This window comes from Eublepharis macularius, chromosome 3, assembly GCF_028583425.1.
Source record: "Eublepharis macularius isolate TG4126 chromosome 3, MPM_Emac_v1.0, whole genome shotgun sequence".
Lineage (NCBI taxonomy): Eukaryota > Metazoa > Chordata > Lepidosauria > Squamata > Eublepharidae > Eublepharis > Eublepharis macularius.
The window spans coordinates 125,223,297-125,238,150 of NC_072792.1; the positions used below are offsets into that span (position 1 = coordinate 125,223,297).

The window sequence follows — 14,854 nt, forward strand, 5'->3', positions numbered from 1 at the left end:
TTTAGAGATCCATGCAATTTCAGTGAGTTAAGAGTTCTTCATAGCCTTCTCCTAGCCTGTATTCAGTTGTGTGTGTGTGTGTTTTAAAAAAATAGAGAATTACATTATTTTGTTTCTTTTTACATATGGCTAATGTTCCACCTAGATTTATAAAATATTAGAATCAGTGTTATTCCTATTCCAATCTCAGTAATTGATAACTATGGCCATTTCCAAACACGTTGAATAATGCACTTTAGCAATCCTTTGGAAGTGGATTTTTTGTTCCACACATGGAAAAGCAGTTCCAAATGTTCACTAAAGAGTATTGAAAGTGGATTATCCAATGTGTGTGGAAGCAGCCTATGTTGTACTACCAACATAACAGGTGGAATTGAACCGACTGCCCCCCTGAGGGCGGGGACTCTGAACCGCTTGCTGCCATTGCACTGTGGCCACTGTCCAAATGGTCACCCATATTTGGCCTGGTGGGGAACATAACCTGCAGCCAAAGCTGCTGGTACACCTGACCCAACCAAAACAAAGGGAGAAGATTACACTTCCACAATAGTTAAGTACACACCAATACAAGGAAGTGTGCCAACACAGCTATTATTATTATTGCAGCACAAGTAAATTATACAATCAATATAAACACAACAGTTTCGATTCCATTCAATTCAATGTGGCTGCAAACTTGTTCCAATAGACTGAGAGAGTCAAGTCCCATATATTAACGGAGCCTCTTTATCACAGGCTGCAAACGGTGCCAGTTGAAGTTAATCGGTGGCGTCCAAGATTTATGAGCTCCAAGGTGGCGACGAGCTATACCGGTCTATTCCTTTCGGCTCGTTTCAAACCCAGTTCTTCATCAGGCCACCAATGTCCTACAATTTATATCACAAACTATCAGTAATCAGCCCAATATTGGCTGCCCCTGTGTTACCGTCTGCCAGTTCATACTTACAGTTAATCAAAGTATTTCGTATCCAAACTCAAAAAGCATTCCGGTTTACATTCAGGTTTACATTTACAGATCCAGCTCCCGAGTTAGGTGCGGGGGGGCATAAATATCCACCATTAAATACAAGCCACTAGGACAATTGTCAATTACCATACAATTAATTGATTTAAAGACATATCAGTACCAGATACATTTATTTCAAATGACTAATGTCTGAGTGGGACCTTAACAAGGGAAGGGGGGGGGGGAAAGGAGAGACAAAAGAAAAAGAAAAATGGGAAAGAAAAGAGAAGGAAGAAGAAAGAAAAAACAGTATGAAAAGAAAAAGAAGCCAGAAAGGGGGGAGGGAGCAAGGAGAGGGGGGGAGGGAGGGGGAGAAAACGGAGAAAAAGAAGACGAGAAGAGAGAAAGCCAAAAACCAGAAACGAGAGAAAAAAGGAGCGGGGGGAAGGAACGCCAGTTCATACTTACAGTTAATCAAAGTATTTCATATCCAAACTCAAAAAGCATTCTGGTTTACATTCAGGTTTACATTTAGAGATCCAGCTCTCGAGTTAGGTGCAGGGGGCGTGGATATCCACCATTAAATACAAGCCACTAGGTCAATTGCCATACAATTAATTGATTTAAAGACATATCAGTACCAGATACATTTATTTCAAATGACTAATGTCTGAGTGGGACCTAAACAAGGGAAGGGGGGGGGGAAGGGAAAGCCAAAAGAGAAAGAAAAACAGGAAATGGAAAGAAAAGGAAGAAGAAGGAAGAAAGAAAGAACAAAATGAGGAGAAAAAAGGAGCCAAAAAGGGGGAGGGAGAGGGGAGACGGGGGGGAAGGGGGGGGAGGGAGGGAGAGAAAACGGAGAAAAAAAGGGCGAGAAAAAGGAAAGCCAAAAACCAGAAGCGGGAGGAAAAGGGAGCGGGGGGGAGGAATGGGGTGGACAAGTGTTGATCTGGAAGGAGGGAGATGCTTATATGTTTTACGCATGAGGTTCAGAGGAACACCGAGTAGTCAATATCGTTATTCAAACCCTCTGGGAACATAGTATCTTAACCCTAAAAATCCATCTTATCTCTGCTTGGAGGAGCATACGTTTGTTGAAACCAGGGTTCTTTACTACTTCTAAAGTAGTAGATCCCAATCCCAGGATTGGGATCTTTATTTGGAACAACGTACTAAATTCACTAAGTTAACTCTTCATGCGTCCTCCCTGATAGAATATAGTAAAGAGAATATCATCCCCAGAGGCTTACGGCTTCACAAACCCCCGGGGATGTATACAACTGATGAGTCCTTTAAGAAAAAGTGGGCTCAAATTTTGAATAAATGCTCTTTTGACCTCATGCTGTTATTAATTGAACGCATTGCTCAGGAAAAAGATGAGGTGGGGTCAGAAATCGAACAAGTGGAGCTGGAACTTAAAAATAAGTACCCTGAGGATGACTTTAGAACTAAATTTGCTGAAATAGGGAGACTGGTTAAGGAATGTGAAAACAAGCTTAAGGACCTGAAATTAAAGAAACTAAATAGGGACAAACAAGACTATGCTAATGGCAATATTTATAACTGGAAGGAACGGGTTACCAAAAAACGTTACCTGGGCTCCCTCAATTCCAGGTACAAGCGAATTCGACACCACTGACCCCTCGGATACTGACCAATCGGGTGATGAGGGGCGGACCCTCAGGAGCCGTACTGTGCCTTTCCAACCGCCCAGACGAGCTTTTTTAGGGAAGGGCCGCCTCTCACGCAGGGGCAGATACCGAACATAGTATTTAATTTATCCAGTCGGACACTTTCGGATTTGGAGGTACAGGTTTTGAATAAGGGACTAGGGTTTGTCCCCTGCCCAAAATATAATGCTCTTAATACCAGGATTGACTTGTATAAGTTATTCCGACAACTTAAATTAAAGAAGTTTTTTTGGCAACACTACTTCGGTGTCTTTATGCGCTGGTCTTAAAAGTAGGTCCACCTTTACACCTCCAGTACTAGATACCCAATTAGAAAACATTTGAAAAATTGGTTCTCCAAGAAGTAACACTGATGGAGAGCCAGCCAAAAAAAGTAAGGTATAATTTAACTAAATCTGAATGGGCGGCTTTACAGTCCCCTACAAAAGGATGAGGGAATCATCATCAAACCGGCAGACAAAGGGGGAGGGATTGTACTAATGGACAGGGATGATTATAGACAGGAGGTTTTGCGACAACTATCGGATCGCAATTACTATACCCCTATTGATCACGATCCCACATTAGAAATTCAGAGGATCATAAGGATATTACTGGACAATGGGCTGGCGAATAACTTCATACAACAACCATTATATCAGGCATTACTAAATCGGGACCCACGGGTCCCGGTTTTTTATTGCCTGCCCAAGATCCATAAACAAACCCGACCACCTCCAGGACGCCCGATTATTTCGGCGTGTAATTCAGTCCTGGAACCACTAGCGATCTATTTAGATAGTTTTCTGCAGCCTTCCGTGAGGTCGGTTAAATCCTTTATTAAAGATACTACTGACTTCATAAACCTAGTTGAAGACATGGTGGTCCCTACAGGGGCATACTTACTCACCCTAGATGTACAATCTCTCTACACGTCGATCCCCCATAACGAAGCCAGAACAGTCATAGAACAGACTTTAAATAATAGACACAACCCCTTTCCCGCCCGCCTACTTTTTGTTGGACCTCCTGGACCTTATTATGGAGAAAAATTACTTTCGTTTGAGACCCAGTACTATTATCAAATAAAAGGGGTCGCGATGGGTTGCCCCGCGGCCCCTAGCGTGGCAATCCTGTTTATGGCAGCTTAGAAAATAGATTCCTGTATGACCCAGAGATGAACCCGTTCTTGAAACAGATGATTTGCATGAGAAGATTCATTGACGACATTTTTTGCATAATGCGCACGTCATCAGTAGTAGAGGATTTTGTGGCTTGGTTAAATGGATTAGATGAAAACATACGCTTTACACACCAAGGCAGCCATCAGAGTATCCCCTTTTTGGATGTAGTGGTCTTCAAGAGGACAGACACGTCCCTGGGTGTTAAGCTCCTTTCGGAAACCCACTGATAGAGCCGCATACTTGCAATATAATTCTTACCATAGGATGGCGCTGAAAAAGAACATCCCGGTGGGACAATTTTTACGCATCAGGAGAAATGCATCGTTTCAATTTCATTACCAACAAGAAGCTAATAGGATGAGTAATGACTTTAAAAGCACGTGGATATCCAACTTGGGTAATTTCCCGTGCGAAACAAAGAGCGGATCGTTGCACCCCGCTCACAGTTGCTATCCTATAGACAGCGTGAGGTCGATGGGCGGGGTATTCCCTGGGCCATCGACTATTCCCCATTAGCGGATTCGATAGTTAAAATCATCAGGAAATATTGGCGCGTCCTGGCAGGTATACCGGGCTGTTCAACTCCGCCCCGCATTGGGTATAGGCGAACCAGGAGTTTTAAAGACCTTCTAGTACACTCGGACCTTGCGGACCGAGCTAAACCAACCAATTTACCACTTGGTCACTTTCCTTGCGGCCACTGTAGTGTGTGTGCTCTCAGTGCAGATCTTAACACGCTAAAATTCCCCAAGATACAGTATCCAATAAAATCTAGAGACTTTTCTACTTGCAATACACACAATGTAGTGTACCTCTTACAATGCTGTTGTCCAATGTCATACGTAGGCTGCACTAGCCGCTCTGTGCGCCTTCGCATTCAGGAACACCTCTCAAGGGTTAAAACCCATAGTGAAGACACACCCCTTTACCAACATCTTCGAAAGAAACACGGAGGGGATAGAAGTTTCAGATTCTCTGTTTTAGAAGTAGTAAAGAACCCTGGTTTCAACAAACGTATGCTCCTCCAAGCAGAGATAAGATGGATTTTTAGGTTAGATACTATGTTCCCAGAGGGTTTGAATAACGATATTGACTACTCGGTGTTCCTCTGAACCTCATGCGTAAAACATATAAGCATCTCCCTCCTTCCAGATCAACACTTGTCCACCCCCATTCCTCCCCCCCGCTCCCTTTTCCTCCCGCTTCTGGTTTTTGGCTTTCCTTTTTCTCGCCCTTTTTTTCTCCGTTTTCTCTCCCTCCCTCCCCCCCCTTCCCCCCCCCGTCTCCCCTCTCCCTCCCCCCTTTTTGGCTCCTTTTTCTCCTCATTTTGTTTCTTTCTTTCTTCCTTCTTCTTCCTTCTTTCTTTCCTTCCTGTTTTTCTTTCTCTTTTGGCTTTCCCTTCCCCCCCCCCTTCCCTTGTTTAGGTCCCACTCAGACATTAGTCATTTGAAATAAATGTATCTGGTACTGATATGTCTTTAAATCAATTAATTGTATGGCAATTGACCTAGTGGCTTGTATTTAATGGTGGATATCCACGCCCCCTGCACCTAACTCGAGAGCTGGATCTCTAAATGTAAACCTGAATGTAAACCAGAATGCTTTTTGAGTTTGGATATGAAATACTTGATTAACTGTAAGTATGAACTGGCGTTCCTTCCCCCCGCTCCTTTTTTCTCTCGTTTCTGGTTTTTGGCTTTCTCTCTTCTCGTCTTCTTTTTCTCCGTTTTCTCCCCCTCCCTCCCCCCCTCTCCTTGCTCCCTCCCCCCTTTCTGGCTTCTTTTTCTTTTTCATACTGTTTTTTCTTTCTTCTTCCTTCTCTTTTCTTTCCCATTTTTCTTTTTCTTTTGTCTCTCCTTTCCCCCCCCCTTCCCTTGTTAAGGTCCCACTCAGACATTAGTCATTTGAAATAAATGTATCTGGTACTGATATGTCTTTAAATCAATTAATTGGTATGGTAATTGACAATTGTCCTAGTGGCTTGTATTTAATGGTGGATATTTATGCCCCCCGCACCTAACTCGGGAGCTGGATCTGTAAATGTAAACCTGAATGTAAACCGGAATGCTTTTTGAGTTTGGATACGAAATACTTTGATTAACTGTAAGTATGAACTGGCAGACGGTAACACAGGGGCAGCCAATATTGGGCTGATTACTGATAGTTTGTGATATAAATTGTAGGACATTGGTGGCCTGATGAAGAACTGGGTTTGAAACGAGCCGAAAGGAATAGACCGTATAGCTCGTCGCCACCTTGGAGCTCATAAATCTTGGACGCCCACCGATTAACTTCAACTGGCACCGTTTGCAGCCTGTGATAAAGAGGCTCCGTTAATATATGGGACTTGACTCTCTCAGTCTATTGGAACAAGTTTGCAGCCACATTGAATTGAATGAATCGAAACTGTTGTGTTTATATTGATTGTATAATTTACTTGTGCTGCAATAATAATAATAGCTGTGTTGGCACACTTCCTTGTATTGGTGGGGTACACCTGACCCCACAGAAGGTTGGGATTGAGGGTGGCACGCATACGGAACTCCTCGTCATACTGCAGCCATGCAGCACCTGAGAAGTCCGAGTATCTTCTATAGATAATATCAATATACTGAATTAAGGATGCAGCCCGCCAGGGCTGCACCCGTGCAATCACTCCCACATAGATAAGCATGCCTGGTAACCAATTTGCCCAAGTGCAATCCACCTTTCTACGTTTCAAGTGCTTCTTTTCCCTATCATCAAGGTCCTCCTTTTCTTTTTTCTCCAATTCTCTAAATAGGAAGCCAAAAACATCCACATATTCCTCTTTTCGTAATTTCTCCCTTGTGTTGGGAGTTAAGTGATTGCCCAAAAGGCATAGCCGTTTCCCCAACTGGGAGGGCCCTAAATGGGACTTTCCCATAAGATGAAACATAAGGCATAGTAGCACCCAAGGAGTTGTGAGCTTCTGACCCCAAGGGGTGGAATGGCTAGAGTGAGGCTGTGGAGACTGGTTCCTATGAGACCATGGCCCCAATGTTCCCTGAACTTGCGCCATGGCAGCAGGTGTAAGTGGTGTTTCTGGCACAGAAGCAGCCGGATTGTATTGTGTGTGGGGTGTAGCTGAGGGCAATAAGCCAGATGGCTGACTCAAAGGCCACCCGGCCCAAGGGCCAGCCTGAGTAGGCAATGCCGACTTACCTTCCCCCTCCGGCAGATTCACTGCTACTGCCATAGGCGCTGGCTCAGCAGCCCAGCCCTGCTCCTCTGCGCCATCCTGTATGCCAAGTTCAACGCTCGCCGCCTGTACATTGGACCCATCTCTCGGTGGTGCTCCAGATGTCCCTTCCAAAACAGACAAATGATTAAGCACTTCCTGCTGAAATGTAGCCATAGACACGGCCCCAGCAGGCCTAGCCCATTTTGGCCAGCCAGCTGTTGCTGTGGTGCCACTTCTTGCCTGCTCTAAAACTGCAAGCCTCAGCAATATTTCCTGCCTTTGCAAATCCACCTCTTCATCCTCAGATGAGGACATGACAGGCACTGGCCTCTTTGGAGGCACCTGCTTGGCGGGTTGTTTGCCCTTAGATGGGCCTTTTCCTTTAGGCATGGCTAATGAATGCCACACTGAAACCCATCTGCTGGGCTATGCAGCAGATAGGGCTCTATAAGCAGGAGAATTCCCTTTAGTAGTAGTTGTTGTTGTTGTTGTTGTTGTTGTTATTAACTGCAAATAGTCCCACTGTTTTGCAACCCCAACCTAACCAGCAAGCTACCGCAGTAACAAAGGGGGGGCATTATCTTCAGAAGTAGGCCCCACTCAAAATGGCTGCTTACATACAGGAAAATAGAAAGGAAACATAAAATGGCCACCAACTGCCTAAAATGGCCACCAAACTGCCACCTTGTAAAATGTCCGCCAAAATTAATTGGCTCCACATCCACCCCTTCCTTACCCAATGAAGGGGGGGGTGCCAGAGACAACTATGAATAATAGTCAGATATGACCAATACAAATAGCAGAAAAGGGGGGGGGTGGCTAAATCACATTTAACTGAAGCCTGAAAAGGCTTCTTCTTTTTTTAAGCTCAGCCAAAGCCTAACCACCTGAGGTAAAGCAGCTGTTCAGGCCAGCCCCTCTAATGCCCACACATGGGCGCTTGAGGTAAACTGCCGAAGTTATAAAGCAAGACCCATTAAGGTCCACACACAGGCCGCTGGTCTGTAACTGCGCCAAACCGTGCAGCCCCAAACCCCCAATGAATCCCTTCAAACCAATACCACACCTGTGTGTGTGGGGGGGGGAACAGTGCGAATCATGCATCCCAGAAGAGAAGAGCCCTCATCCGAATGCCGACACTGCTGCGAGGAAAACCCCCAACAAAGACTCGCAGAGCAAGCGCTCCGCATGCTGCCAGGCAACTCGGGAGTCAGACAGAAATGCAGCTACGCTAAGCAGGAACATCTGACTCAACCAAGCAACCCAGCATCCTCTGCAAAGGAAAGGGAGGCGGAGCACACTTATATGCCCTTAGCTCCACCCTCCCCAAACACCCGTTTTCCCCGGGAGAAAGGAAACTGCCTTCCCTTCTTCCGCGGCGGCAAAAGCACTCCCCACCCTAGCCGCTGTGCTTTCGGCCAGGAAGGGGCCGACAAATCAGTAAGTAATATTCCTGTTCCAGTCTCAATAATTGATAATATATGTTAGCTATGAAGACTATCCTAATGTTGAAAACCAAATAATGAGATTAAGTCATCACATTTTTTTCTAATAAAGGCATCTGAGTAAAACTGCAATATACACTCAAAAGCAGAGGAAAATGGAAATATTTAAGAGATGAACAAAAATGCAGTAGAGTTTTTGAATGGCTTCATCCTTTTAACTCTTAGATACAAAAAGACACATCATTTCATTTATTTTCTTTCTTCAGCATCTTAATCCTACAGTTGCATTAGGTTCACAGCTACCATCACTTTCATATTTAATTTCTACAGTTCATTATATCAGCAAATACAATATGATGTGATGTGATATGATATGGCTTGTTAGTTTAAAATTCTAGAAGAACCAACCAAATATGCTTTTGAAACATAGGAGCACTATGAAAAATTAAAAGTTTAACATCTGGCTGATGAATTAGATTAAAACCAAGATTTAAAAACAATATTATTGAGGGTTTGATTTTTGATAGTTGCAAACTGTTTAGTTTTTATTGTTGGTAGTGTATAATTTGCATGTGGCCTACTTTTTGTTCTGTCCTATATAGAAAAGTCAAATATAAATGTGAAGGTAAATAAATGAAAGCCTTATATTGCAACCTAGAATGCTTTCTTGAGTAATAAAACAGTGTAGGCCCACTGCTATCATGGTTTTCTGTCTAACTCTGACAGCTTAGATTTCTTTTGGATTATATGATTGTGAAATATATGAAATATCACATAGGGTTGCCAGCCTCCAAGTGGTGGTTGGAGATCTCCCAGAATTACAACTGATCTCCAGACGACAGAGAGCAGTTCACCTGGAGAAAATGGCTGCTTTGGAGGGTGGACTCTATGACATTATACCCTGCTGCAGCCCCTCCCTTCCTCAAACCCCACCTTCTCCAGGTTCCACCTCCCGAAATCTCCAGGAATTTCCCAACTCAGAGCTGGCAACCCTACTGGTGACATATATTATCCATGCATAATATTTTAAGAGTGTCTAAAGACTTCTGAAAAACTGGGGGGTTTGCAAGTATTTTTACATTTTCTGCATTAAGGGAGAAGGAAGTAAAATAAGTATGTAGAGGCCTGAAAGGCCTGAAAAACTACTGTGATGATTACATTGAAAGCAATACAAATGCTGATCACTAGGAATTTTATCCAAAGTTGCACTGAATTTGTGGTGAAACATAATAGTTGTACTAGGGCTATGCATAAGAGAAAAAAGCATAAACAACTGTATGGCGTTCTACATGGAAGTATATCTTTTACTACAGTCACATAAATTTTGTCATTCTCCTGTAGTCCATAGATATTTTAAGATGTTTGAATTTTGAAATACTTTTATTGCATGCAATTCAGACATCCTGCCAGAAAATTAATATTGAATTCTGATTATTTCCCCTAAACTGTTTATCTTTATTTTAAGGGTGGAAAAATATTATTGTATAATGCCTACAAAATAAGGAATCTTTAATATCTCCTTCTGTTTTTTCAACATATTCTAATGAGATGAAATATATTCTCTTTTGCAATGGAAATAGCATAAAACAACATTTACAGCAGAAGCCTCGGAGAATTGAGGTTATTCTGCCCAATATCTGCTAATGAAATGTTTTATTTTATTTTTTTTTAAACTATCTTCAGGCAGCCAAGGGCAGTTTCCACTCACACAGAATGTTACAGTTATCGAGGGGGAAACAGCAACTTTGACCTGTAGGGTTGATCAAAATGATAACACCTCCCTCCAGTGGTCAAATCCAGCTCAACAGACCCTGTACTTCGATGACAAGAAAGGTGAATATACTTTCCACTTTCTTTTTATAAATGCTGTCAGTAATAAATAATACCATGATTAGTTAAAATGTTGATTTGCTGTTACATCCTTTGTATCTTATATTACATCTTATATTTTCTAGATCTTGAATTTCTAAACGTAAATCTGAAGACTATTTACCTTTCTGGTTAATTATAATACTTAATTGCATCTTTGCAAGCCATTTTATATTTCTCTTTCTAATAACCTCTCATGTTTTGCCTCTTTCTCTGACATTTTAATTGTTCATATACATTTCAATTTATTTAAAACAAGATTTCTGCAGAAAAGATTGTAACCAATGTAGGGGAAGATGAAGCAGTTGGGACGGTAGGCAGAATCTGAGCATACTGGCATTATAACTTGTATGAATAGTCCGGATCCTGCAGGGCTTAAAGCTGTATGAGAGAAGAGTTTTGAGAGAATCCAAAAATGTGGACATTCCAAGATCAAATACTGGAAACCACACAAAGGTGTAATTGTGAAGCATGTACAGAAGTGAAAGTACCGATAAGTAGGGTTGAAAGTCTGAACAACAGCTGATAACTTTGGGGGAAGAGGAGACATCCAACAATTATCTAGACTCTGGCAGAATCTCATTGTGTTCCTTTCCTGAGAAGTGTCTCAACATCAAATAAAGATATAATATTGGTAAATGGCAGGGGGGACACAGAAGATCAAACTACACATTACAAGGATGATATGCAGTACAGTGCACTGTTTAGATTAATCCAAATTAATTTAGATGTATTTGTTTGCATACTCACACAGTTTTCTTACATGATTAAACATTCTCATTGCTATCTAGGGGCGGGAAGGGGGGAATCAGCTTGAGATTAAAAAAAAAAAACTGAAACTTACTACATAGTGTCTCAGCTTCTACTCATGAACCCAGCTATTCTTACAATCAGTTGTTTGAATTACTTCTTAAATAGATGGTACTGACTGCATAGGTCCAAAAAGCAAGCAATGCATTCTTTAAGATGTTACGTCTTTTCAAGGATGTATCTGACTATACAAGTGCATAGACCCCTCCCCCCCAAGACAGCAAGAGATTCCATACATTATATAGGTAGTTTGATGTAGACAGCCATCTAAGTAGAGTCTACTCAGAATCCTACTCAAGTTATATTATAAAGCAGCTGGCTTATCTTGGATATAGACTGGATTAAATATCCAAAAGACAGATTAATACAATTAGAAGCGGCTGATCTACCTGAAGGACTGCATAACTATCTCTGGGTGAAGAGGAAGGAAAGGACAAAACGGGAAAGTCATGTGATAAGAGACAGCTTGATTCAAATTTGGGATTCGTTAAAAATCAGGATAAGTCCTCTGATATCACCAATATTGTCACCGATTGATGCTTTTTGTGATAAGCATCAGAGGAAAGTCAATGACTTTATATCAAAATATGATAAACTCTCAAGGAAAGATAAAATCTTGGCAAGAAATTTGTGATGAAGGAAAGAAAATACAATGGTTAACATATCTCTAGGCGGTCTCCAAACTGAAGGAAGCTTTTAAGAATAACAGAGGTCAACTGAGGGATCTTACTGATTTTGAGAAAATAATTATGCAGAAAAAGAATCATATTCTGGGCCACATTTACAAACTCTTACTTCAATATGATACAGAAACAGCACAAGTTAAAACATGCATGATAAAATGGATGTAAAATTTTGAAGAAGAAATAACATTTCAACAGTGAGAAAATGTATGGACTAAGGGCATAAAATTTACAGCAAGCCAAATACTCAGAGAAAGTTGGTATAAGATGTTTTTAGATGGTATATTACACCACAAGATATTTTAAAAATGGATAAGAATTATGTAGGGTTATGTTGGAAATGCAAGGATGCAGATGGTTCCTTTTTCATATGTGGTGGACATGTTTAAAAAGTTAAAAAAAAATTGGAGAGACATACACACAAAGATTCAGAAGATTTTAAAAATTAATTTCTCCATGAAACCCTAGACCAAGCTGTTGGGAATTGTGCCAGAAAATGTGGACAGAACATTACATGAACTGCTTTGATGTTTGCTGACAGCGGCAAGAGTGGTAATGTCAAGTAAGTGGAAAGAAGGAGAATGCCCAAATAAGGAAATTGGGAAGGACAAAGTGTCAGAATATGCAGTCACGGCAAAACTGACAAACTATGTAAATAGAAGGCCAATTAAAGAATTTGAAGAGAAATGAGGAAAATACTTTGCCTATTACGCATAAAATTTATAATATGTTTTAGCCCTGTGGATTTGAAAATGATTGCACTCTTGCTTATGGCCTATGGAGTAACAATGGCAGACGGAGTTGCCATACACAACATACACAAACAGAACTTTTTTTTTTTTTGAAAATTTTTTTATTGGGTTAGGATCAATTATTTTCACATTACAATCAATTCTCCCATTTCCCAATTTCTAACCCCCTCCCTTTCCCCCCCTTTTTGTTGACTTCCAACAGTTTTCCAACCCTTTGTCCCTTTTCCCTTACTCTTTATATATTCCTCTATCTAACAAATATATATTCTCCCTTTATTCTAAGCAATAATTCTTTAACTATTTTTGATACTCTGTACCCTAACTTTGAGTCCCTTTTTCCATGTTGGATAAACAATTTATCCCATTTTCCATAATTTCAAATATTTCTATAGATCATAAACCATATAAACCATACATTCATATAAGTCAACCAATTTAACTTATGCTCTATGTGTTACTCATTCTACATATCTTCTTCTTTCTGCTTTAGTTATATTTAATTACATTACTGTTTTTGTTCCCCTTCAATTATAAATCTATATAACTATCATCATATAATATCAATCAATTTGACTCATATATATCTTCAGATAAACTTATTCAGTTTGGTACATTATACAAATTTTACCAAAAATAATGTTAATTAGTCAGTCCTTATGATTAATCCTTATGGTTAATTATTTTCTATCAATATTCTATATATTATTCTACATATAATAATCTAATGACATAACTGCTTAGAAATTTTCATTTACCTCTTCTCCCCCCTGGTAAAGTCACCCCCCTCTGCATTTTATTGTATTTCAATAGTTCTCAAACTGCCACAGTTCTCCTCCCACCTCCCATTTCTTCACCAAATATTGTTTCAGCTTCTCCCAGTCTGTGTTGAACTGTCCTGGGTCAAGGTTTCTCAATTTTCTTGTCATTTTGTCCATTTCCGCCATATACAGCAATTTGTAAATCCAGTCTTCGATAGTTGGCACTTCTTGTACTTTCCATTTTTGCGCATACAAAAGTCTAGCTGCTGCTGTCATGTAAAATAACAGTGTCCTGTGTTGAGCTGGAATGCCCTCCATTCCCAAGTTCAGTAGCAGGAGTTCTGGGTTCTTATTAATTTGAAATTGTAAAATCTCACTTATTACTCTTATTATTTCCCCCCAGTACTGCCTAGCTACCTCACACGTCCACCACATATGATACAGGGAACCCTCATGTTTTTTACATTTCCAGCATTTGTTAGAGGTGTTCAAATTCCCTAGCACAATCTTCTTTGGTGTCATGTACCAACGATAAATCATTTTGTAAATGTTCTCTTTGATATTAGTACACGTCGTAGTCTTCATTGTAGTCTTCCACAAGTATTCCCATGCCTCCATTGTTATTTCTTTATTGAAATTTATGGCCCACTTCACCATTTGTACTTTAACTGTTTCATCTTCAGTATACCATTTCAACAGTACTTGGTATACCTTAGAAATTTCCTTCTTGTCATCTTTTAAAAGTGTCTGCTCTAGTTCCGAATTCTCTGTTCTTATGCCTCCCTTTGCAGAGTCCGAATTGTAGAGATCTCTGATCTGTCTGTACTGAAACCAGTCATAATTTGGTGATAACTCGTCCTGTGTCTTTATTTTAAGTTTAGAAGATTCTATTCGGGTTATCTCCTTGTAAGTTAAACACTGTTGCTCAGTATCGACAGCTCTCGGATCTATTACCTCATATGGAACCACCCACAGGGGGGTTCCTTCTTGTAAATAGTCTCTGTACTTCCTCCAGGTTGCATATAGGCTTCTCCGTATATAATGATGTAAGAACATCGAATTCGCTTTTACTTTATCATACCATAGATATGCATGCCATCCAAATATTTTTTTGTATCCCTCTAGGGCCAATAATTTCTTATTCTTCAGCGTCATCCAATCTTTCAACCACACTAGGCAGATTGCGTCGTAGTAAAATCTTAGATTGGGCAGTTGCATTCCGCCTCTTGCATCTTGTAAAACTTTCATTTTCACTCGAGGCTTCTTGCCTGCCCAGACAAAATCTGATATTTTCCTCTGCCATTTTTCAAACTGCTTAGAGTCCCGAATAATTGGTATTGTCTGTAGCAAAAACATTACTCTTGGTAACACATTCATCTTAACTGCTGCAATCCTTCCCAACCATGAAAAATTCAATCTATTCCATTTAATCAGATCTCGCTCTATCTGAGTCCATAATTTTTCATAGTTATTTTTGAATAGATCTATGTTCTTAGCCGTCAGTTCAATTCCCAAATATTTCACCTTACTTGTTA

The 14,854-nt window shown here is 40.6% G+C and overlaps 1 protein-coding gene and 1 long non-coding RNA gene across 4 annotated transcripts in view; one reads left to right on the plus strand and one right to left on the minus strand.

Annotated features, from left to right (window-relative positions):
* CADM2 (cell adhesion molecule 2) overlaps nucleotides 1-14,854 on the plus strand; it is an 864,141-nt gene that overhangs the window by 516,775 nt on the left and 332,512 nt on the right. For all 3 annotated transcript variants that reach the window (XM_054973275.1, XM_054973277.1, XM_054973276.1), the window contains one exon: nucleotides 10,131-10,280. In XM_054973275.1, coding sequence (XP_054829250.1) covers nucleotides 10,131-10,280 — 150 coding nt within the window. The remainder of the gene's footprint in view (nucleotides 1-10,130; nucleotides 10,281-14,854) is intronic.
* LOC129325555 (uncharacterized) lies at nucleotides 576-1,630 on the minus strand. Its single transcript, XR_008596647.1, has 2 exons — nucleotides 1,415-1,630; nucleotides 576-866 (listed from the first exon to the last, which is right to left on the minus strand). It is a non-coding gene; the product is annotated as an uncharacterized LOC129325555 (long non-coding RNA).